Source organism: Rhyacophila brunnea, unplaced genomic scaffold (genome assembly GCF_057557595.1).
Source record: "Rhyacophila brunnea isolate RB1 unplaced genomic scaffold, BYU_Rbru_1.0 scaffold_9, whole genome shotgun sequence".
NCBI lineage: Eukaryota > Metazoa > Arthropoda > Insecta > Trichoptera > Rhyacophilidae > Rhyacophila > Rhyacophila brunnea.
In genome coordinates this window covers 42,004,005-42,029,039 of record NW_028233361.1, presented here as the reverse complement: position 1 = coordinate 42,029,039, position 25,035 = coordinate 42,004,005, and the positions used below count along the sequence as shown (strand labels likewise).

The following is a 25,035-nucleotide window of genomic DNA, read 5'->3' as shown; positions in this document are numbered from 1 at the left end:
CAATTACAAACATCAGAACACATATTATCATCTCTTGATAATGGCCTCTGCAACGATCCCGAAACGTCACGGAAAGAACGAAGAAGTACACACGGTGGAAACCCAAAAATCTATTACGATGCACAGATATAATTCAATGTTAGGAATAAAATGCTTGTAACTTATCGAAGTCATTTTTGTAATTACATGTCATTATTAGTTTAATCCTAAGCAGCCCTTTAAGTTACATAAAAATAACGCAAAGTAAAAGTTGTTGGACATATTGCGAGAATATCCGCAATATGAAGGTTTCATTTCGATAAAAGAACGACATAATAACATCATCGTACCTGTGGTGTGCGGCGTCTGATGATGGGAAACCGGCGTGGCAGGGGCAGGGTGAGCGGGAGAGGGGGGCTGGGCGCTGGTCGGTAGCACGGCAGCCGTTCGCGGCGTGGTGTGCGACGCCATCGGTCTGATGGAAGCAAAAGGTGTTTCGCCACCTGGCCGACGTCCTCCCACTGACGGCTGGGATCCAACGCCTGAAAATAGAATGTGCATCTACACTAATGGGGTGCCATGTAACGAAGAGGTTGTTAAAAAAAACCACCGTAATACGTCATAGGTTTACGGATGTTTTTGAAAATAGAATTAAATCAATACACTTTATTTTCTTCCGTGAATTAGAGAAGTTTCGATTCTCGTTATAGAACTGATTGGAACATTGCGAGGTCCATATTAGAGGTGAGTTAGAAATACTGTCACCAGTTTGAGTACTCAAGGCTCGGCATCTACTACCATACTCAGTATGTGTGGCTCAATAAACTTGTTCAAACGCATGCGATGAGATCACCGCCGCGACTCGCTAGTTGGTACTGTTGGTAGACTTTCAATACCATTGACATTAAATGCGCCCGAGCGAGATAGTATAATACATGTATGTCTAGCCGTGACATACTCAACTGTCATTGCTTTCCCTTTCTCCCGAGTTGTAAAGTTGATATAGTGAAGGATAGAAATGGTGACATGTTCGTTTTATAGTAATAATATGGAGTTAGTTTTAGTTCCAGTTGAGTATGAGACTTATATTGAGTTGACGTCAGTCTCAAGTCCCGGAATAGGTACTAGTACTCGAGTTCTGATAAGTATTTACGCGTTTATCTGGTTTCATCACGTCAAGTTTCTCGATTTTTTAGTGTTATAATTGGAACTTATAAGCTGAATTCAAATTTTATGCGCGATTGTGTGAATGGATAATAATTATATAAACAATTTGTGTAAAAACGGCTTCTAAAAAGTCTACATACTTAAACAAAATAAATATTAAATTACTACATATTGCAAATGTAAATACAACAGGTCATGTTATCGTAATATGATGCACTGGGTAAGATGGCATGTTATCAAAAAGCTTAAATTTCAATAAAAACACATGAGAATTTCACAAGACAACTCAAATAATATGCTAATTTATTTCATTTTTGTACTATTCCATTCGAGTCGTTTTTCGGCATCTTCAGGTGTTATGCACACCATTATGTAGAATCTGCAGTGATTGCCAAACGGTCGCTCGCGAGTTACCGGTATTTTTGGTGGCTCGCATAGGATATTTTATCATATTTATAAATTTGAATGTGATTTGTCGCTTAAGAGTGTTGCCTCAACTGTAGAATCTGTATGACCTTTCGTCTCAACAGAAAAGTATCCAATTTTATTTCGAATTGCGCTCAAAATGAAGGCACCGTTTTGTGTGAATCAACGTTTTCCACTATGAAGGTGGTTAATAGTAAATAAAGAAACAGACTCACAGTCATACATCTTGATAATTGCATTCAGATGGGAGTTGTGAAATTGTGGAAGAAGGTGAATGCCATTCTTTTCACTAATTATTTTTACTTTTACTCACACTTATTTCAAGTTATTTTTCAATTATTATTTTGTTTATAAATAATTAAATAATTGAAGTACGCATTTTATGTTTTATTGGAAGTCCGATGTCCTAATTTATTTTAAGTAAAGAAATCCATTCTTCTGTTTTTCATCACAAGAATTTTTCAATCACACGTTTGTTAAGTCAGGAATGTCTTCTTTTTTCGATACTGAGCATATATAATGCGTTCAATATTGGTTGCGTGATTGTGTTTTTGCTAAAACACTTGATCCGTTTGAGTGTGGATCTATGCAAATGCAAATTAAGTTTAATAGTAAAACCGTTTTCGTAAATGTGTCAATAAGATTTTCTTCAATTAAAATGTTTAATAATGCTGAGGCAACATCAGCATTATAAAAAATATCCAAGCTGTAAATAACAGACAATTAATTTCGACATAATACGAATCCGCGTTCGGGAGGTTTGAGCAGCGCTCTAATAAAACAAATTCACCGAAAGAAGTATTGCTTTTTCACGCTACCGGCTACAGACGAACATTATTGCTGTCGCACTCATTCTCATTACAAGGCATGATTACTTGAGCGCTCTGGGAATACGCTCCCGTGAACATTGTATATTATATTTAAAATAGCCGGTTAAAAACACATACTTATAAGAATTTGTTTTTATATATGAACGGTAATAGATCAGAACACTTTTAATAAATCAAATATAAATGAAATATTCAAAAAAAAAATTCTTTCGCATAAATTGATTAGGTGTTCAGCGCTCTAGCGGTCTCAAGGGCGCATCGCCACTGATGGTAGGTTATAAGGACGATGATAGAAAATTATAAAGAAGGAATATGTATTCCTTCTTTATAATTTTCTATCATCGTCCTTATAACCTACCATCAGTGGCGATGCGCCCTTGAGACCGCTAGAGCGCTGAACACCTAATCAATTTATGCGAAAGACTTTCTTTTTTTGAATATTTCATCTATATTTGATTCTATTAAAAGTGTTCTGATCTATTACCGTTCATATTATTAAAACAATTCTTATAAGTATGTGCTTTTTAACCGTCAACCCATAAAAAAAACACATTAAAATGGTGGACGAATCCAATATCCTAAGGAGACTTTTGCCCAAATGATTCTTAGTATGGATTTCTACAATTTGTCAGTTGTTTTTTCTGGCAGCTCAGGTGCGATGGTAATTATTGTAATTAAGATAATCGTCTTGCCAATATTATAACGCGACTTGCGGCTACGACAAACGAATTCAAATTCCGCAAAATGCAATTAAAAAGATCGCATTACAAAATTGATGGTTTGTTTTATTGCAGGTAAGTAATGGTAAACCATTTTTATAAAATGCGTGTAGAATATGTTTTTTCATAATTAAATATCGAATAGCTTTTGCGTACCTACCACTAATATAAATACAAATATTGGAAGATTTTGTCCGCTGACCCGTTTTATGTTCTAAATGTATCATATTGATACCTATTAGTATTACAAGCAACAATACCGTACCTACATATCGATAAAAAAGTCACATACCTACTTGTTTATTTCTTTAGATATTTAAGTATTTTGAGGATGCTCTGCCCAAACTGGTCTATTTGATTATAAACTATTGACATTGAAGAATTTCATCAAATCGATCGTAAGAAATTTCATCTTCAAAATACCAGTGGCGTACATCTGGAGACATCCCTGAAAATATTCGTTTGAACCTACTATTATAATATTATGTATTGCGTAAGCCGTAATTGCATTCTTCTAAAGGTTTTGCAATATAATATTGCTTCAGATTTTCACTTAGTCATTGTATTACGTTAATATTTATTGTTGTTTAATTTAATAAAACGCATTTTTTTGTAGTACTTATTCCACTTTTAATCAATAAATTAGGACCAGTTTCGTTCGCATCAGAGGGACATTTTCAACTGAACAAGGGAAGATTCAGTTGAAAATGTCCCTCTGAGGCGGACGAAACCGGTCCTAATTTATAGATTAAAAGTGGAATAAGTACTACAAAAAAAATGGAGCCATTGTCGAAAACTACCCAATCAAGACTCGTAACTGGACAAAATCTGACATTCGAATGAAATTTTCAAAATGGCGTCCTATGGTAGTTCGTAGTTCCATTTTTGGCCATTCTACAGGTAAGTTTGTAGGTGTGTAACGTTAAAAAAAAGTCCCGCCGTCCCATGTAATACTTCAGATTTTCACTTAGTGATTGTATTACGTTAATATTTATTGTTGTTTAATTAAAAAAACGCATTTTTTTGTAGTACTTATTCCACTTTTAATCAATAAATTAGGACCGGTTTCGTTCGCATCAGAGGGACATTTTCAACCGAACAAGGGAAGATTCAGTTGAAAATGTCCCTCTGAGGCGGATGAAACTGGTCCTAATTTATTGATTAAAAGTGGAATAAGTACTACAAAAAAAATGGAGCCATTGTCGAAAACTACCCAATCAAGACTCGTAACTGGACAAAATCTGACATTCGAATGAAATTTTCAAAATGGCGTCCTATGGTAGTTCGTAGTTCCATTTTTGGCCATTCTACAGGTAAGTTTGTAGGTGTGTAACGTTAAAAAAAAGTCCCGCCGTCCCATGTAATACTTCAGATTTTCACTTAGTGATTGTATTACGTTAATATTTATTGTTGTTTAATTAAAAAAACGCATTTTTTTGTAGTACTTATTCCACTTTTAATCAATAAATTAGGACCGGTTTCGTTCGCATCAGAGGGACATTTTCAACCGAACAAGGGAAGATTCAGTTGAAAATGTCCCTCTGAGGCGGATGAAACCGGTCCTAATTTATTGATTAAAAGTGGAATAAGTACTACAAAAAAAATGGAGCCATTGTCGAAAACTACCCAATCAAGACTAGTAACTGGACAAAATCTGACATTCGAATGAAATTTTCAAAATGGCGTCCTATGGTAATTCGTAGTTCCATTTTTGGCCATTCTACAGGTAAGTTTGTAGGTGTGTAACATTAAAAAAAGTCCCGCCGTCCCATTTAATACATTGTACGCTAAAGGCGCGCCGATTAGGTGGCCATTCGACATAATTAGCATTATATTTAAATGTTGTTATTAAAAAGAAATTATCTGATATATGATTATATTATGTATTTGATTTAAATACTTACATATTATAAAGTGTAAAGAACTATTCATCACATAAAACGACTGGTACCTAGATACATATTTCATTAAAACACTTTATAATATGTACTTTCGTACTTTTTCCACATTTATTCCATAATGTTGATATTCAACCGATTTTATCCTAATGGACATTTTCAATTGAATAACAGTACAAAATATAGGTAGGTACATATTATTGCATAAAAAGTCAATTAAGTATAGAGGACGTGGGAGTCGATTGTTTACTTGAACTAACTTGTTGGTGATATTTGTCCTTATTTATTAAATGACTGGTTTATATACATTAAGAAATAGCGTAACTTCAAAACTGTGAAAAATTTGCTGTGTTTAAAATTCACCTGCCGTAGGTGTATGTATCAAAAAAGGTTCCCGACCAATGACAAAAACTTGAAGACGATTTTATTGCTTTTGTCGCATGATACGTACAAGAAACCCACAACTTAAAAATGAATTATTTTCCATACGATAGTATGTATCATCATCAGCTGTAGTATATACCAATATTGCATATAAATTTATGTTTACATTTTAGATATAATAGTGCAACCATCTATAATACCGTGGATTTACAAGAATAAAATTACAAAGCGGCAGGTTTACATAGGTCGTAAGTGCATTTGCTAGTCACGCAGCCTTCGCTATCGAGGCTTGATAATTATATATTATATACTTACACAATATTATATATGTGACATATTATAATATTTAGAAATATTATATTTCATCCATTGTTGTTATTTTTAAGTTAATAAGTCAAAAGAATAATATCAACTAAGATTTAATAACAATAAACAAAAATGCAAAATGTACAAAGTGTTCAAAAGTACCTTATACACCTTCTAGAGGAAAGTGGTATAATGGTCCCTATATCTAACGGGTACGAGTGGCAAAAATATTAATCAATAAATTCTAATTGATTTATGTTTTGTACTAGGTATTCTATTAGTCATTATTTACGACCCGGCTTATGCCTTCTGGCTTATGGCCTTCTGGCTTCTTCGTGCACTATGCGCACTCACCGATCGTAAATGCACATTGACATAATAAAAGATTGTTAAAACCTTCTTACCTATTAGTAAAGGATCAAGTAAAAAACAAATTTTGATTATCTGAAGTGTTTGTGAAAAACCCGTAATGAATATATTACATACTATTAATACATTCAATAGGTAAGCCCGTTAAATCGTCATTTCCCGTAAACAATGGAACCAGCTAATGTGAAATATCACAAAATATACCTACTCACTAAATAAAAACAAATAAACAATTTTAAGCTATAATCCATAATCGTTAAAACTGAAGTGATCTCGGATTTTAAGAAAATACGTAGATCAGTTAACAAACGCGCAGGTTAAGTTTTTTTTGTTTTTTCTACCATATTACTATAACATCAAATTATAGTTTCATGTGTGAACTCCCAGATTGGATAAATCAATGAACTATTAGAACCAAGGTCAACTTGTTAAGGCAAATGGTAGGCACTGCAACTGTGTTATACCTATTTATATCTAATATTTTCTTGATAAAATAATTTATTATCAATGGTATTAGGTACTATATATACACAATGTATCAATGTCGACTAATTATGATTGTATCATTTTGATAACTTCCGAAATAAATAATTATATCGGGTTTATATATTTCATTGAAATAATACTATGATATATAATTTATAGTATTAGGGAGTAGCAATTAACAGAAAACGCATGTACTTACATATTTTGCATGATGAATATAAAGTTTTTGAAAATGGCCTATAAAATGTCAAAAAAAACATTACAACATCAGTACCTATATATTAAAATTGAATATCTCAATATGTCCAACCACTTGCTTGAAACACAAAAGTACGATTTGAAGTATCTTTCGTACGAAACTTTTTCTAAAGGGTTTCATTAACCACATAGGTCCGATATTCCCCATTTTACCCATCCATAAATCCATATAATATAATAATATGTTTTCATATTATATATTTTCGTAGTATCAACATAATATACGAAATCATTCAGATTTGGTACGATTTTAATAATACACTAGCTGTCAGGTCCTTCTCATTATGGGAGCAAGTGTGATTTGTTATTTGATAGTGAAAATAAAAGTAGTTTAGTAGAAATTTTAAACTTTGATTACAATAATAGGTATGTATATAAAAAGTGGAATATTATTAAATATTATAGATATTACTATTAACAACTAATTTTTCCACTCTATACGTAAGCGCTTCATTAATTTCTCTAAATAGTATAGTATATCTACCTACTAATAGCAGCGTTTCTATATAATTAAGTATCGATAAAGTCTCTTGCACATATTATCAATATCATTTATTTCATATTTCATTGTACCTACTACACCGTACAACTTATTTTTCTGAAAAACATAGGTTCCATAAATTATTAACGCATTTTTTAATTAAAAAATGTTGTAATATTCGAGTCCGTCCCAAAAAAAAAAGGACTCCAGATATCCGGTGTCTAATTATATTAGTGAGTATCAACTGTATTCGTTGTCAGTGTGTATTTACCTTTGGTGAGGGCCGAAGGCGAAACCCGGTCGAAAAAAACGACTCAAATGGAATGGTACAAAACTTAAAAACAATTGGAATTGGAATTTAAATTCAAATTCCATTACGAACCAGATAGTATTAATTTTCGATTATATGTACTTCCTAAGGAATTAAAAAATTGTGTAAAATTATTCTTGAGAATGACCTCTGCAACGAGCCTGAAACGTCGAGAAACGAAGGAAGAAGAACATGTGGTGAAAACCCAAAAATTTATTACGACAAAAATAATGAGTAGAGCATCGTGGCATGTTGGGCATAACACAATACAGTGTTATTCATGAGGCACTGAATGATCGAAAGTTATAACTTTCAAAAGTTATAATCACAAATTTTCTAGGAACCTAGAATAATATAAAGAGAAAAGTCTTCGTCCAGCATAAAACAACCATGACTGTTTCATGATACCAGGACGAATTGTAAATCACACTATTAAAGTAGACACATTAGTAGAACAGATCAAAGATATGAATGCAAATTTGCAAATAATCTTATTGCAATATATGTAGATGTATTAATTTTTGAATGCATACAAACGCAAGCATTGGCAGAATAGAACGTCAAGATGTTAAAATTGATTTGCAATAGGAATGTGAAACATCCTTTGGTGACCTAGTTCGTAGAGTGCCCATATCTGAAACCAAAGAAACCAGGTTCGAACGCACAGATGCCAAAAAAAAGAGTGTTGTTATTTCAGTGTAAGGAAGGACTCAAGAATTCATTTTTTAACATTCATCTGTATTTATCGTTTATGAAAGAATGAAATATGCATGAGCTGACTCAGATGAGCAGGGACATTTATCAGCCCCCTTTTATCCAGTAGATGCCGCCTGCATTCATTAGTAAAAGTAAATGATTACATGTTATTTATTTATGTTATATCGTGTTAGATGGGGACAGAGAGTAAAATGATTTAATCATTTCAAACATGGATAGGTACATTCATAATAAAGAAATTCTTACCAGTCATAGGTTTAATGTTGGCGGTGGGGGGCTCACTTAGCACTTTGTCTCCCTGCCCCGAGCTGGTGGAGGGCTTGGCGGCTTGGAGGCGCTGCATCTGGGCCATTTTCTGCTGGAGAGTTTCTATCTCCCTGGTGAGCCGCACCGCTTCCTGCTGAGATTCCGTCTTCTCCTTCTCCAACCTGGCAAGACGGGCGTCGTACTGTGACTTCAGCAAACCGTACCGGGTATCGTTTTCCTCGGTGTTCTGTTCGAATGTTTTCACCTTAGTTTTGTAATCTTCGAGTTCTTTGTTCAAAGCTGTGTTGGTCTCTTGTAGTTTTAGTATCTTCAGTTTGGCTTGCGTCAAGAACTCTTTGGCATTGGCTAAGTTATCACTGTGGCTCTTCCTAAGCGCTTCAATTTCTTTTTTTAAGCCGTCGGTCTCTTCAACTAGACTGTCGATTCGAGAGGTCAAGTTGGTCACCCGCTCCAAATGCGCCTTTTCTGATTCCTCGAGTTTCTTTTCGAGGGTTCTCTTTTCTTCAGCTCGGAGTTCAGAAGACACAGCAGCTTCAGCAACGGAGAGCTCAGTCTTCTTCTTATCTTCCTCAACTGTCTTGACCAGATCTTCATATTGCGACTTGTACTTCTTGGCGATTTTTCGAATCTGCATTTCCTTGTTTCGAATGTCGGCCAAGACTGCTTCGTTGGAGGTCAAGTTTTCATTGATCTTTTTGATCTCTTCAGATTTCACATTTATTGCGGACTTGGATTCGCCAAGCTCCTGTGTCACCTTGCCAATGTCTCTCCGGAGAGTGTTCATCTCCTCCGTTTGCTTCTTGAAGTCTTCCATGTGAGCCACATGCTGCTTGGTGAGGACGTTAATCTGCTCTTCGAGCCTTGTCTTCTCCAATCGCATTGCAGTGGCCTCCTCCTGGGACTTCTTCATGTTGTCTTTCTCCGAGGTCAGCATCTTGGCCAAGGTCTCCCGTTCATTCTGCAGCCTTTTCCAATCTTCGGGTCTCGTCTTGTTGGCCCTCTCCATGAGGGCGTTGACCCTGGTTCTCCACCGGGCCGCCTCTGCTTTCAGGGACACGTTCTCAGACTGCAAGGCGTCCACCTTAGCCAGGAGCTCTCTGTTTTGCTCTTGGAGTGGTGATAACGTCTCCTCCAACCGCTTGGAGGTGGCCGACAAGTCATTTACCTTGGTCAGAAGGCTGTCCCTCTCCTCTCTCAGTATCCTGTTACTATCAGTGATGGCGTTGAGGGTTTCCACTTTCCGTAATATTTCAGAGTGTTTTGTTAAAGTGACAGATGAGATCTCCGACTTCTCCCTTTCAGACATCAGAGCCATTGTGGCCTCGTCGCGTTTCTTCTCGGTCACTTCCAATTGAGATTTCAACCTCGAAATCTCGGCCTGCATGATGTCGAACTTAGCGACGGTGATGTCGCACTCCTTCCTGAGATATTTGATGATCTGCAGCAGCTGATCGGAAGACTTGACGTCGTCTTCGCCGAGGGACCGATTCATCGAGATGTCGCCTCCCATCGAAGTCTCGTGGAAGCTCTCCGAGTGCTTGGAAGACAGGGCAACCGCTAACTGTGTTCCCAAGGCCTGGATCTGATCCATCAGGAGAGAATTCTGCTTGTTCAAATCGCCAATGCGGGAATTCATGTCCTCCTTCTCGACGCTGAGCATGCTCTCGTGCTTCTTCCAGGCTATTTCATTTTCCTTAAGAGAATCGACGGCTCGCTCTTTAGCAGCGGTGAGCTCGTCGATGTCCTGGCTGAGTTTAGACAGCTGCTCTTTGAGGACAGTGAGAGCCCGGATATCATCGGAGTGAAGAACCACCTCATTGGCATATTTCTCTTCCGCAGATTGCAACTCACCTGTGAGTTTTGTTATATTGGAGCGGGCCTCGTCCAGATGGCCGGTCTTTTCATTCAGATTAGCGAGTGCCGCTTGGAGATCTTCGTGAGCCTTTGTCAGCTCTTTTTTGAGGCTAGAAGTGGTGACCGTCTGTCCATCGGTCTGCAAGGACAATTCGGCTTCCAGCTCAGAACATTTTTCCTGAAGTCGCTCTTGCGACTGCACTGCGTCTGACAATTTGACCTCCGTTTTGCTCTTATACTGTGAATATTCATCGTATAAAATCTTCAGCTCTTTTTCAGCACCCTCGGAGATGTCGCAGTACTGTTTAATGTGTTCCTTGTTGGCTTCGATGGTCTGCTTCAACGTTTGTATTTCTGATTGACGCTGGGCCAACTGATTCTCGAGTTCCTTCAGACGCTTGGAAGAATCGTAATTGCCATCAAGCTTACCAGGATCGATGGCAGCGGCCAACTTCTTACTGAGCTCTTCGATATGTGTTGACTTGTTGTTCAATTCATCTCTCACGGCACCCAGTTCGACCTTCAGCTTCTCGGCTTGATTCTTTTCATCCTCCATCCTACTCTTTGCCTGGGCGGTCTGCTTCTCCAGGTGGGACTTCAGGTCGCGGAATCTGTCTTGTTCCTCCTGCAAGCGCCTTCTGAGGGCAGAGCACTCCCTGCTAGCCTCATCCAGTCTTGACTCCAACCGGATCTTTCCTTCTCCCTCGTTCCTCTCCAGACTGGCTTTGATGAGTTCCAAATTGTTAAGAAGCAGGGCTTGGTTCTGTCTCTCCTTGTTGAGCACATCCCTCTCGACCTGCAGGCGGTTCTCAGAATCTTTCAAAAATTGGCATTCCCGTTTCAAGTTTTCCATGGTGACCTCGGCCTTGGACTGGTTGCTCTGCGCGTTGAGTGTCTCATCCCGCAGTTGCTTCAGCGCCATCTCCTGCTTGGCTCCGGTTGCACTATAGATCTTATTCTTCTCCTCCAGGGAGGCGATTTGCTTCTTGTAGGTGGTGACGTTTGTCTGCAGGATTTTGTAACGGTCATTGTTGTACTCAGCCTGGGAAACACACTTGGCGTAGGAGGCGGTCATGGTGGTGAGCTCCTTATGCATACTCTCCTGTTGCTCTATTAGCATCCTCTCATTCCTCATCATCTCCTCCTTGTATGTGTTGAATTCAGTTTTTTGCTGCTCGAGCTGCTTCTTGGTTTCGGCTAGATGCGCTTCGAGTTTTTCCACCACTCTGGAAACATCGGTTGTAGTCTGAGGGCCGACGGCAGCAACAACGGAGCTTTTGTTTACAGACGAGACGTTGAGATCGACAGAACTATCGCTGGCATCCATGTTCACCGAGACATCATGCCCATCTGTGTTCAATTTGTTGAACATATTCTTGTACATGTCCCTCTGTCGAATCAGGCTATTTATCATCTTGACATCCCTGGCATTGGCCTCAGCGAGCTCATCGATCCTGGTCTTCTGCTCATCGTACTTGGACTGCAGTGCCCCTGACTCCATCCGATCCATGGCGCGCTCATGCTCCTCGTGCTTGTGGGTGAGGTCTCTGACCAGCTTCAAAAGCTTCTGGTTGTTGGCCTGCAGCTCTTGAATGTCGCTGAAGGTCACTAACTTTTTGGAAATAATTCTTGATGAGCTGTTTTCTGAAGCGGCAGAAGTGTCCATGGAGTCCGGATCGGCGTTGGGGACGGACCCACCCCTGCTGACCTCGACTTCCTTCAGCAGGAAGCAGACCTGACGCCCCAGGTCGCCCATCTCTGACTTGATGGTGTTGTTTTCTCTCTGATAGTGTTTAGAAACCTTGACGGCTTCAGCATAGTCGTCTCGGAGCTGATTGCCCTCCATGACGAGAGCGTCGAGCTGCTGCCGGAGGGTCGTGTTGTTCTCGTGAACCTCCATGTTCTGCTCCTGCAACTGCTGCACCATCGGTGACTTCACCTCCAATTCATTCACAATGTTGGTGATAGTGGTTGTTAGATTTCTGTTTTCCTCTTTCACTTTGCCAAGTTCATCGCAAGTCTGCACGAGCTGCGAATAGATCTGTGTGAGGGACATCCCGGTTTTAAGGAGTTTACTGGCGACGGCAGCCGACGGCGACAGATCACTGATGGCACCGTTCAGGTTGTCTTCCTTGGCGGCTTCAAGCAGTTCGTTGACGTTCTCCAGTTCCCTTTTTAGTGAGTTGATGATTTCATCTTTCTTCTCCACCGCCTCCTCATGCTCCGCCTCTTTCTGCTTTTTCTCTGTTTCCAGCTGTCCATACTTGGCGGTCGTCTCCGCAATCAGATTCTGCAGTTCAACGATGCCATTAGCCATCTCTTGTGTTTTGTTATCGGTATCGACTCGCATACTGGAATACAAGTCGGCCAATTTGGTCTTGGCGTCCAGCTCCATTTGGAAGTTCTCTACAGTCTTCCTCTCCATCTCTTTCTGGTCCATGAGCTTTTGGCTGAGGGACTCTGCCTTCTGGATAAGGGACTTCTTGGCCTCGTTCAGATTGTTGATCCTGTCATTGGCGATGCTCAGCTCTTCAGTCTTGTCAGCTAGTTGTGTCTCGAGCCCCATAATCCTGGAGGAATTGTTCCGCCTGATGGTCTGCAGCTCGGAGGTGCACCTGTCCAGCTCCTGGGTCAAGCTCTGTATTTGTGAATTGAGGAGCGTCCGTTCCTGGTCTATCCGCTGCTCCTTGTACTTGAGGGAGAGTTCTTTGCTCTGCACTTCATCATTCTTGGAGAGGGCTTCACACTTGGCGTTGATGGCAGCCTGCAGCTGAGACGAAGCCCCGGTCAGGTCGGCCTTGAGGCGCTCCAATTCTGTGTTGCGTCTCTCCACAAGACTCATGAGGTTGTCCCTCTCATCGACGGCGGAGTCCCTCTGGCGGCGGAAATCTTCCGCGTCATACTCCTGCCGCTTGAGTGACTCCCGGCTCTTGGCGAGCTCTGCCTTAGTCATGGAGAGTTGGGTTTCAATCTCACGGAGGGTCTGCTCTGAAGCCTCCAGCTTAGCTTTGCAGTGCTCATATTGCAAACTCCCATCTCGGGATTCATTCTCCAATTTCTCGATACGTTCCGCTGAAAACATAATATCACAGTATTCATTTTATTTACTACTTCATTCAGAACAAAATTTATAGGGCAGTAGAATCCATTTTTTTTTTTAAAGAAATATATTCCTTTCAACATTCACCAGTATTAATGTATTAAAATTAGTACAATATTCATTATGTCCGCGATCGACCAAAAATACCTTCACGATCGACGCACTGGCCATCTCTGGTATATAATATATTATGATATTATCATGTCCACATGTTGGGGGGTGCTGAATTAAAAAAGCTATAAAATTTTGTTGAAAGTTCATAGGACGATATATTTTGGTCGCTATGTAAAAATTATGAGATAGCGTTTTTTTATTATTTTTGAGTTGACAAATTTTACGATAAACATGCTATATATCTTGAGTAAGCAGTGGCTCCTAGTGAGAGGGTGTAGTACTTAAATGAGATCATGGCCATTTTTTAAAATGGCTGTTAATTGAAATAGCATTAAATAATTAAAATAATCATTTAAAAAATCAATGATCGTATCTGGAGCTTCTTTGTTTCTTCTGAAGATGTATCCAGATGGCCATTCAAATTGAGTATAGTAATATCCAAACTTTCCTGTTCCATTACTAGATTGTTTGCAGATGGTAACCAGGAGGCTTCAGTGCCCCCCCCCCAGGTTTACTTACAGTGACCAATCTTGTGAGTATTGATAGCAGTGGCGAAGGGTGGAGATAGGCTGTTAAGATCCGGCATAAATAGTACACATTACATTTTGTCAGTCATATACTTATATATCGAGGGTATACTGACAGAACGCATTAACTCAGTTTTTGCTGTTTTTCGGTTTTAAATGCCAAAATGTTTACAATTTTATGCTCCACGTCTTGGTAAAACGCACAAAGGCATAGGATATAATGGTGAGAAAATAGAAACATTATTAAAACATATTGTTATTTTTTTATTCTGATAGAAAGCATGATAATGACCTAATGCGTTCTGCGTATACAAAATACAGGACTTGTATCATGTCGTATATTTTGTTTGCCATAAAGGTTAGTCTTTATAATGTAGAAAAAATGTTTTTAAATCATAAAAAAATCTATGTGGGAGAACGCTTTGGAAAAAAAAATTAAAGTCCTTTTTGCGATTATCTCAGAACTTGTTTTAATGACTTAATGCTTTCTGTCAGTATACCCTCGATATGTTTTCATTAAAATCGGACTACAATTTACAGATGGTGTTGGTTAGTTTTTAAAATTCAATTAGACCCTGCGAAAACCACGTCATAATAGATAATAGTAAAAAAAATACTCATCCATCTATAAAATATCTAAAATTATGCAATTAAATCGTACATAACTTTGGATATTTTATAGGTAGAATGGAGATGGTTTGGTTAGACAGGGTTTAATGAATTTAAAAAATGAACCAACAATATGTGTAATAATATGTATTCTTAATCCAACGAAAACAAATACCTAAGTATGAATGAAAAAGTGTGCACAAGTTTGTCGTATCGTCTGAAATATACCGAAACTATTATGGTTGGTTTATTATTATTATTATTCGACTATGTCCGATCCTAATAAGATCATATGGGCCTCCATAGCGTGGAGATTTTGTATTAACAGATTTTGTTTTTACGAGAAATGGATGTTAGCCACTTGCTCAACCTATTAGGTCCATACTCTGACTCATACACAAATTGAAAAACATGTATGACCAACAAAGTTTAAAGTGCACTATTTATGGTGGATCTTAACAGCCTACCTCCACATTAACACTGTCAGCCGTTATAATGGGCTGACTCCAGGGAACTCAGAAATAATGGGAACTGAAATACACAACTGGTAAGGCGATAGCAGGTAACCGACTCGAGTAAGGATGAATCCGGGTTAAACTTACACACGTGTCTAGAATACGTTTAACGTCGAATACTGAAAACTGCTCTCGGTTCATGCATTTACGCTCATTTAATGTTGGTGTATTACACACACTATTGCACGTGCATAATGCGTGCTTCATTTTCGTAGGACACTCACACATTCAAAAACCTGCTTCACCATGCGGCATGTTGAATATAGCCTATTGGTATTCTATTTATTATCTGTTCTGTGGCTGACTCATTGTATTAAATAGTAAAAACAATGCCCCTAAATCTGAATCACGTCTGTCAAATGTGTGTGTCTGTGATATCATAACATTTGCATTTCGATCAGCATTTAGACAATTGCTACGATACCTAAACAAACAAAAAATAATTTCTGTCTGTCTATTTGTTCTGTTTGTTCACTTATAAATCAAAAAGTACTCGACAATATTGATGAAACCTGGGAGATAGCTCTGTAGCTACCGATTTAGTTAGAGTTGCATCGCGATATCTCAAAAGGTTTCGAAGTTACAAGATAAAACTTCTCGAAAATAACACACTGGCAACAATTTGGCAGAGGGGTGTGAGCCTAGATCCAAACGTTGTCTATATCTTAATTTCATTCTGTACATCTAATTTTTATTTCCGTATTTCATAAGGTCGAAGTCGCGGGCTATCGTTAGTCGATGTAAGACTTTTATTCGCGACGGGGATGGACTTAGTGTAAAATCGCAGGAAAATGCCTTTTTGATGTTTACTAGTTGAATAAGGATATCTACCATAAGATTATAAGATGCATCATATTATTGTAGTTTGAGGTAAAACGCTTCGAAGATCAAACTGTGTCGTAAATGAACAAATGCTTACGTATGTAAAACAAAACTTCAACAAAGGGCCATTTACAGACAACGGGGGCAATTATTGTTTAAAATTTTACATTTTCTAAGAACTATCATGTATTATCGTAAATACTTTAAATATAATTTGAGAATCTCAATTGTTGTAGGTTTTTAAAGTGTTTACCGCCTTTTAAGTAAGTTAGGTTAACTATCAATAAGCACGCAAAACATCATCGCACGTCGTCTAACGTCCGACTACGGAAAAATGTTTAAATTATTCCTAAACAAATCAGTTTTCTGGTCCTAAATTCCACTTAATTACTAGGGCAGTTAATGATAAATCATTATTTATTTAATTTTTAACAAACTGTCAAATAAACGACAATAATACCCGAAGTGTTTCTGCCGGCTTCGTACAGCGCCTTTGACGTCAGGAATTCTTCAAATTTCACGTCAATGTATGTTTCTATTTTGTTAACTGTGTCTTTTGGAATAACTGAGAGTTCTTCGGAGGATAACAAATTGTCTAGGTGGTTAGAATTAATGCCAGTTTCGGCAGGCACGCTAACCTCAGCGGCCATTTTTCACCAAACTTTGATTTCGTGAATTCAATTCAATAGTCGAGCAGTCCACCAACCAAGAGAATATATACCATAGATAACAATATACAGTAAACGAAATTATTACGAATAGACAAATTGGAATCTATAGTCTATGGTCAATATTGCCATGTTACCCAAAATGTAAATAAATTTCTCACTACTTTAAATCATTACGTATTTAAGAATATTGTTCCTTTTTAATTTGATTACTTACTTTAAATTACGAATTATCGTGACCTTCGAACAATAAGGTATCATCTGGCATTTTGGTCAATTTTGACTTTTTGGTACAAAAATTCTTATAATTTTCTCTTTGAAACTGTGTTACAAGATTTTTAAAAATCTTTATGGCTTATTACATAGCAGGGCATCAAAGGTCTATATCAGATGCACTGGTAATTTGTTTTGGAACATCATGGTTCCATTTAAAATTTGAAAGCAACTATGGACAATTGGCTGTAAAAAAAAATATTTTGGAGCAATATGGTTTCATTTCTGTTCAGCTGTCAAACTAGTAAGTTTCTGTCAAATATTCGCGCTTCATTTTTCAAAAATTTAATTAAAATAACATACAGATGAGCAATAATTTAAGTGAAAGGGGTATTGTGGACATTTAAGAGGATGATAATACTACGAATATACCTTACCAACCTACAATATCGTTGTCTAAATACAAGGTAAGTTTGAGATTATGTACTATTTTTGTTATTCATGTATTGCAATTAATTATTCTATTTTGTTTCAAATTTAATATAAGTAATTCTATTATCTATTTATTTTCAGCAATAATCTCAATTTATTGGATAATATTAACGATCTTCAAGTTATAGGTACTGTCTGATGATATTACAATTGATGAGAATTTTGGGTACTTATGTTTCTTTTCAAATGAGTACTTAATTTATTTGCTGTTCTTTCATATTTTGTAAATTTGACATTACATCTGAATAAATTGTTTCTAGAATACGTCATAATTTCATATATATTCTCCATTTTATTATTCAGGTAGGTGGAAGTACTTGAAGAAGTTGCAGAGTATGTTGTTTGCGAAGAAAACATAGATGTTTTGGTGAACTAAATAATAATAGTTGCAATAGCTCTTTTCATAAACTATTTAATTATTACTTCATGAATCACTGCAGTGACAATACAATGATATCTTTATTAAGTTTCATTTAAAAATTGAGTAATTTGAGAGGTTTTGTAATAATAATTTTGTGAAAGTATTTTTTTTTTATGGCAGTCTATTATCATAAAAACATTTTTTTTCAGAGCTGTGAAGTTATGTGAGTACACTGGAGAGTTCATCGTGGATCATATTATGGATTCTAACAACAAAAACCTTGAAAGTGAAGATACTTTCCTGTCATTTTGAAAACTAGTAATATTGTTCTAAATCTCAGTATTATGCAAGATTTTTTTTTAAACTATGTTTAATTTAATGTTGTTCTAATAAAGAATTAATCGAAAAAGGTATTTTTATTCAATTTTATTTTTTACCCTGTAGCAAAACATTTTCACAACATCAAGGTTCAATAATCAGATAGAACTTTGCTGCTCTGATTTTTTTCGATTTTCAGAGCGATTAAGTTCCATCACAAAATTTTAATGTCTGGATTAGATAATATCGGATATATTTAGTATAAAATGCTTTGAAAATACAAACATAATGCAATAATAATAATATTGTTAATATCTACCAATTTTCATTGCATATAGTTAAGATTTTATTCATATTCAAAACGTTGGAGCTCAATATCTCAGTTTGGTATAAATGCCAGATGATACCTTGTTGTTCTAAGGTCACGTTATGTAAATAACGTGCAATTTCAAATACCTACATTGAATTATTATTAAATAAATGTAGGTATAGGTAGAAAGAAGAGTCCAATCTCTTTATAAACCTATGTACAATGTTTTCTAATATCTACAGTAACTACAATAATTAATTTAAGGGGTTTCTAAGATAACTACCTACCTACTATTATTTTTAGAAATAATTATTTTTTATTGAAATAGGTTCCTTATTAATTATGTATTTTATTCATTTATTCAAAATTAATTCGTAATAAACGTCTAGTAAATAAAACTGTCAGAATTTTACTGTCCAGCATTGTCTATGGTTCAAATTGTCGGGAAAAAAGTTCGAAGAGATAGGTAGGTACCTCGTAAAAGTTATTGTTGCAAGAATTTTATTATTCAAAATATTTAAGTTGCATAAGCGTTTGTTTTATTTATTTACTGTGTATTTACCAAGCCACAATGGCAGAATATAACAAAGAAGAGGATTACTATGGTTTTTTTAATATATCAAAAAATGCTTCCACCGAGGAAATTAATAATGCTTACAGAAGACTTTCACTTATGTACCATCCTGATAAACATTCTGATGAAAATCATAAAAAATGGGCAAAAACTCTTTTCAATAAAACGAAGAAAATTTATGAAGTACTCTCTGATCCACAAAAACGGTCCATATACGATATATTGGGAGCCAAAAGCTTAAATACAGACAATTGGGAGGTGGTTAAAAAATCTACGAGCTGTTTTTATATTCAGGAAGAGTATGAGAGACTTGTACAGGAAAGAAAAGATCAAAAACTAAAGCGCAGTATCAATCCAATAGGAACCATCTCCGTATCGATTAATGCAACAGATATTTTCAGTCACTATCAAAGCGATTATAAAAAACAAGAAATGGAAAATTTTCTCCCCGTCTTAGAAGTATCGAGCCTAAATATTGCTCATTCGATCGAAGCTCCCATCAGTCATAAAGACACTGTCACTATATCGACAAATATATCTACACGTAATGGATTAGGCTCTGGTTCAATAAATATATCATCACGGAGAAACATATCACAAGGGTGGGCAGCAATGGAACTCGGTGTGGGGAACGGTCTGGGATTAGGAATCAAAGCTTTTCATTCCTTAACACAGTCAATATTCTTGAATGGAGGTGGACTATTACGGTTTTCAGCACAGGGTATCAATCCTAGCCTGATTTCTACTCTGTCAATGCAAATGGATCAAAACACTGTCGGTTATGTAACATATAAAGGAGGTTTAGGTTCATCTATGACCACGAGCTTAATGCACAGCACCGATAATTATTACAGTAACTTTTCAGTGCAATTTGGTATTCCTCATTCATATATATCGGCAAGCTACTCCCGTAAGATTCTCAATAAAGAACTCAAATTTCACGCCAGTGTGAAGCTGGGAACATTTGGTTTCTTGGTGGAGTATGGATTAGAGACTAAAATTAGTAAGAGGAATAATATTTCTGGTGCTGTTATTATCGGCGTGCCCACAGGTGTAATGTTAAAAATAAACCTTACAAGGGAACAGCACAGTTTTATATTTCCTATACACGTTTGCGAAGACGTTTTAATGGCACCCATATTTTATGCAACCGTATTTCCTATTGTTTCTTGGTTGACTATTAAACATTTTATTATAGACCCAATAAATCGGCAAAAGCTTAGACGAGAAAATGAGGAAATAAAAGAGAAACACTATTCTAATAGTCAAGAAATGCAAAAGGAAGCTCGATGGACAGTTTCTCTTATGCAAGAAATGTATTCTCGATTAAAGAGGGATGAGGAAAAGATGAACGGTTTGATAGTTATAAAAGCTCTTTATGGGAAATATAATGTGCAAATTCCAAGTAGTAACGAGTCATTTTCTATTAATGTCACAGTGCCCTTACAATGTCTTGTAAAGAATTCAAAATTAGTGCTTCATGAGACTTCTAAAGTGCATCTCCCAGGTTTTTATGATCCGTGTTTAGGTGAAGAGAAATATTTAACCATAGACTACACGTTTCACAGTCGGAGATATACATGTACCGTGAAAGACAATACAGCTATTACGTTACCTGAAGTAATTGATTAGGTTTTCAATAATAATAATACACTAAAACCTCAATGAAGGACTGAGGACTTGACGGACAACATTTGAGGCGTCCATTTCCAAAAAGCGATAAGTCCACATTTGGTCAAAATCGAGAAAAAAATACGCACGTATTCTTTGTATAATTTTACACAATATGTATTGATCTATAAATTCCAAAACGCGACATAACCCTACGAAGAAAAATATTTTAAGTCTCCTCGATTTATTACAAAAAGCGCCAAGTCCGTGTTTCATATTATTTAAAGCTTGGTTGATTTCGCGCGTGTTTAAGTCAACCAATAAGGGAACGTGAAATATTGAAAAGGGCGTCTCCCATGCTGTAGCATCTGGTAAACTTATGACAGTGCCACGGAAATATGTGCCTTATGCGGGATAAATTAAAAAGTGAAGTACATGTAGCGCTAAGTCCAATTTTATTTTGCCTATATTTATTACATTTAAGAGTTTATCGGCTGAAACAAATTGCCATTTGGTTCTAATTTCAACATAGAATACAACAGGAAAAAAAATCTCATGTTAAAACAAATAATTGAAGCTAGAAACATAAAAACGTTGTTTCCCGAAAATATTGAATTGTGGACTTTTCGCTTTTTGTAATTAGACGCCTCATTTTAGGTCTGGGGAAATGTGCCGCAGAGGTGGCCATGAGATTTTACAACTTTCTTTTTAGACCAAACCAAACCTAACCTAATCTAACCTACCCCAACCTAACATTACCTCATAGAATCTTAGTTTGTGATAATGTTGCATCAAAATGTATGAAAATTTCAAATTTTCAATTAACGATTATTGGATCGAAAAGCCGATGCGCCGACAGAAAAAGGTATTTATTATAATTGTCTACATGGAATAAACTGTTTTCGTAAAATAAAATTATAAAAGCTCATGGCTACCTCTGCGGCACAATTACCCAGGTCTGTATGTCGTGAGTCATTACTTTCGAACAATGTTTGGCACATGATTAGCGTATCAACACGCATCATTGCGTGTATTGTGACTTTATGTGTTAAGTCAATAATCTGATCAGCGTTTCCAATTTAGTGTTTTCTTACTAGATCTAGTATTTTTGAACTGGCATGTAGCTTAAAAAATACGCACATGACATTAAATCTAATATTTTTCGATATTATGTTCCGCAAGCAGCTTAAATTTATTATAAAAAAGTTAGAATATTTCACCAAATTTGCTTAGAAATCAACCTTTCATACTTCATATATTAACAATAAATTAAATAAGTATAGATATACCATCATAAATCGTCAGGTGTATGTATTTAGAACTAAGCTAAACTATTGAGTGATATGTCAAATATTAGCATGTGGCTCCCTCACTCAGCGGACAACTTACACTGGAAGATCTATATAATATAATACGATATTTAAGTGATGAGCAAATTTTGTTTATTTGTTTATAATTTCATTAAATACAGGTAAATTATTAATTCGTCAATTTTTAAAATACACATTCGGAAAACCTACTTTTGGCTTTAATGAACACCTCGGCAAAATCAGTCTGTTACATCGAGATTTTACTGTACAACATATATTAATTATTACATGTATTAATTAAGGCGCTAAGTACCAAAAAAATAAAAACTGACATTTTTATAGAAAAGTGTTCTACATACCAACGCCAATAACTTCAACTATGGTCTAAGTGCCTCAAGCAAGTCAAAAAAATACTGCAAAATATTTAAACCTGTCGACGTTGTAAGTCCGTTGGCGTGTTTTATTTATAATGGTGTAAGTAGTACTACAGTGGTCAACGGCATTCAATATAAAATGGCTGATGATAGTGTGTTGACACTTGCGAGTTCTTAATACCTAAAATTATAGAAGCTGCCGTGATTCCTTCACACTATGAAACCACATTTTTCAAAAGATCTGCTTCATGCAATTTTACTGCAATGACTCGGTATTTTGTAACTACAGGCAATACTACTTTTTGGTACTTAGAGCCTTATTTAATACATTTATTCATATTATAATGTATATCAGGGGTAGTCAACCTGGTCCCTACCGCCCACTAGTGGGCGTTCCAGCTTTAATGGTGGACGGTAGGGGTTTTAAAACCAGGTCTGTATGTCGCATCAGCCTCAGGGATCTCATTAATAATTTAATGAATTAAATGTAATTTCATCAGAATATAGATTTAACTACAGTAAGTTGTTTTATGAAGATTTATTCTGCCAAACTTAGCGAAAGTCTGACATAAAGTATTTGGTAAGTAATTAATATTATATGCTTTAACTTGCTGTAACCAATGACATATTAAATGGACAACTCACTTCATACCGGCGCGCACGAGAAATTGTGCATGAAAGTCATTCACAGATGTATAGGTAGATGCCACGTGACCATATGACGTATCCATTCCCATTATGCGATACAAGCTTCGAGAATTTATAGTAATATAACCTTTATTGTAATGGCGTATTAGTGTCATGACTCATTGCGTTAGAAACAGATTCTCGGTTACTTACGACTTCTCGGAAAAAATTAGACGCAAGTGAGCCCAGCGCATCACAGGCGACTGTCCAATGGTTTCTGTCATTCAATTGCATTGAACATTCAATATCTTAAAATGGCATTTTATAAATAATAAATAATAAACACATGAAAAGTGATATCCCATCTTTTTTTTTTTTTTTGTGATTTTACCGAGACTTTGACTGCGACTCGCTGTCATATCGCCTCTTCTCTTCTAGAAGGGGATCCGTCGATCAGGTCCTCACTCCTATTCTGTTAAATAACTTTACAATTTTGCCTAGCTCTTCCGTCTTACCCACCGCCAGGACACCCTTCAATTCGTCGACATTCTTATAGATATCTGCAATTCGCAGCTGTACTCTGTGAATTTCATATTTGGAGCATTGCAGTGCTATATGTACAATGTCCTCTAAAACATGACATTCATCGCAGAGCTGCGATTCGCTTCTTCCCATGAGGATATCAAATCTTTTGCCCATGGTGTGCCCTGTTCTTAGCCTCAGTATTAACTTAAGCTCATTCCTCGTCAAAGAAGACTCTACAAACCAGGGCACCTCTCGTGGTGATTATATCCCATCTTTCTTGGAGTGTTTAGTAGATTTTTTACTAGGCACATTGGCATTTTGTAACACAATAATAACGGTGGAGTCGAAACCTGACAGTCAGAAATTTTGTATGGGCAGACCCAGCGGTGTCGCCAGACCGCTTGCAAGCAGAATGTTCATTTGAGCGTAGGATACCGATATTAAAATATGAATTTCGCCATCCGGCAGACCCGACACAAAGTGAGTGTCATTTTATTTTCTAGATGCTTCGTCCATATTAATGTCATTGGCTGTAACTCTGTTTTAAAAATTGTATAAAGTAAAATTACTTCCCTACTTTATAAATCACCATTACTGTGGAACCAGTGGGTGGTTAGAAAGTTTTCTACTAACAGAGATATAAAAAGGTTCACTAACCCTGAGAAAAAGTGACTTAGAAACCAGCTGTGTTGGTTCGCAGATATATCAAACAAAATTACTAATGAACCTTGTATCTCAACATTATTTCTATATAAATCAACAAAATAATAAAAAAAAAAACTATGAGCACATGTGACAGAAATGAAATATTTTGTTTTGTTTTCATTCTTGGGACACATAATTACCAACCATAGTAAATTGCATAACTCATGGGGTTTACTGCCAAAGGTTGGTCTTGAAATCATGTCATGGAGTAATTGCAATCTGAAATGCCCTTTAAAATCAGACATATTGCTAATTTCTTTGTGCTTCATTTGCATGTTCTATATCGGATGACCTTGAATTTTTTTAGGCACTTGTGGTGCATTGCATACGGCCTTTCATCCGAGAGCTCCGGGTTCAATTCCCAGTGAGGTCACAATATATTTTATATGATTTTTCTCAAAGCCTGGGTGTTTGCGATTGTATTACTTCTATTACTAAATACACTACTGTAATTGCCATACCAAATTATCAACATACCAACTTTTGGCGGCAACCCATTATATATTTTGTTAGAAGTGTTTTAATATAGTTAGTACCTAATTGGTATTTTTATTCAAAATAAAATACTTGATCCAAAAATCATTGTTTTATTCAAAAGACCTGAATCCAATATAATTTTCTTCATTCATAAAATATATTTACAGTCGAACTAGGTTATTACGAGGAAGACGGGACCCACTGAATTTGCTCATTATATAGTTATATAACATTTTTCGCGCCACGTTCTATTTAAGAATAGAATATAAAAAATCTGAAAACCATCGTAAAAATCCCCTAAATAAGCATGGCATTCATAAACTGCAAAAGAA

At 36.4% G+C, this 25,035-nt stretch overlaps 1 protein-coding gene and 1 long non-coding RNA gene across 3 annotated transcripts in view; one reads left to right on the top strand and one right to left on the bottom strand.

The window, feature by feature from the left end:
• Nucleotides 1–16,879, bottom strand: part of Mgtor (nuclear basket protein megator) — a 42,635-nt gene extending 25,756 nt beyond the window's left edge. For both annotated transcript variants that reach the window (XM_085959791.1, XM_085959792.1), the window contains exons 1-3: nt 16,599–16,879; nt 8,577–13,523; nt 330–521 (exon numbers count right to left, since the gene is read on the bottom strand). In XM_085959791.1, the coding sequence (XP_085815917.1) occupies nt 330–521; nt 8,577–13,523; nt 16,599–16,788 (5,329 nt within the window). In that variant the 5' untranslated portion in view covers nt 16,789–16,879. The remainder of the gene's footprint in view (nt 1–329; nt 522–8,576; nt 13,524–16,598) is intronic.
• Nucleotides 16,880–17,297: 418 nt separating this feature from the next.
• LOC147063641 (uncharacterized) lies at nt 17,298–18,228 on the top strand. Its single transcript, XR_015072114.1, has 3 exons — nt 17,298–17,486; nt 17,593–17,677; nt 18,082–18,228. It is a non-coding gene; the product is annotated as an uncharacterized LOC147063641 (long non-coding RNA).
• The last annotated feature ends 6,807 nt before the right edge of the window (nt 18,229–25,035 follow it).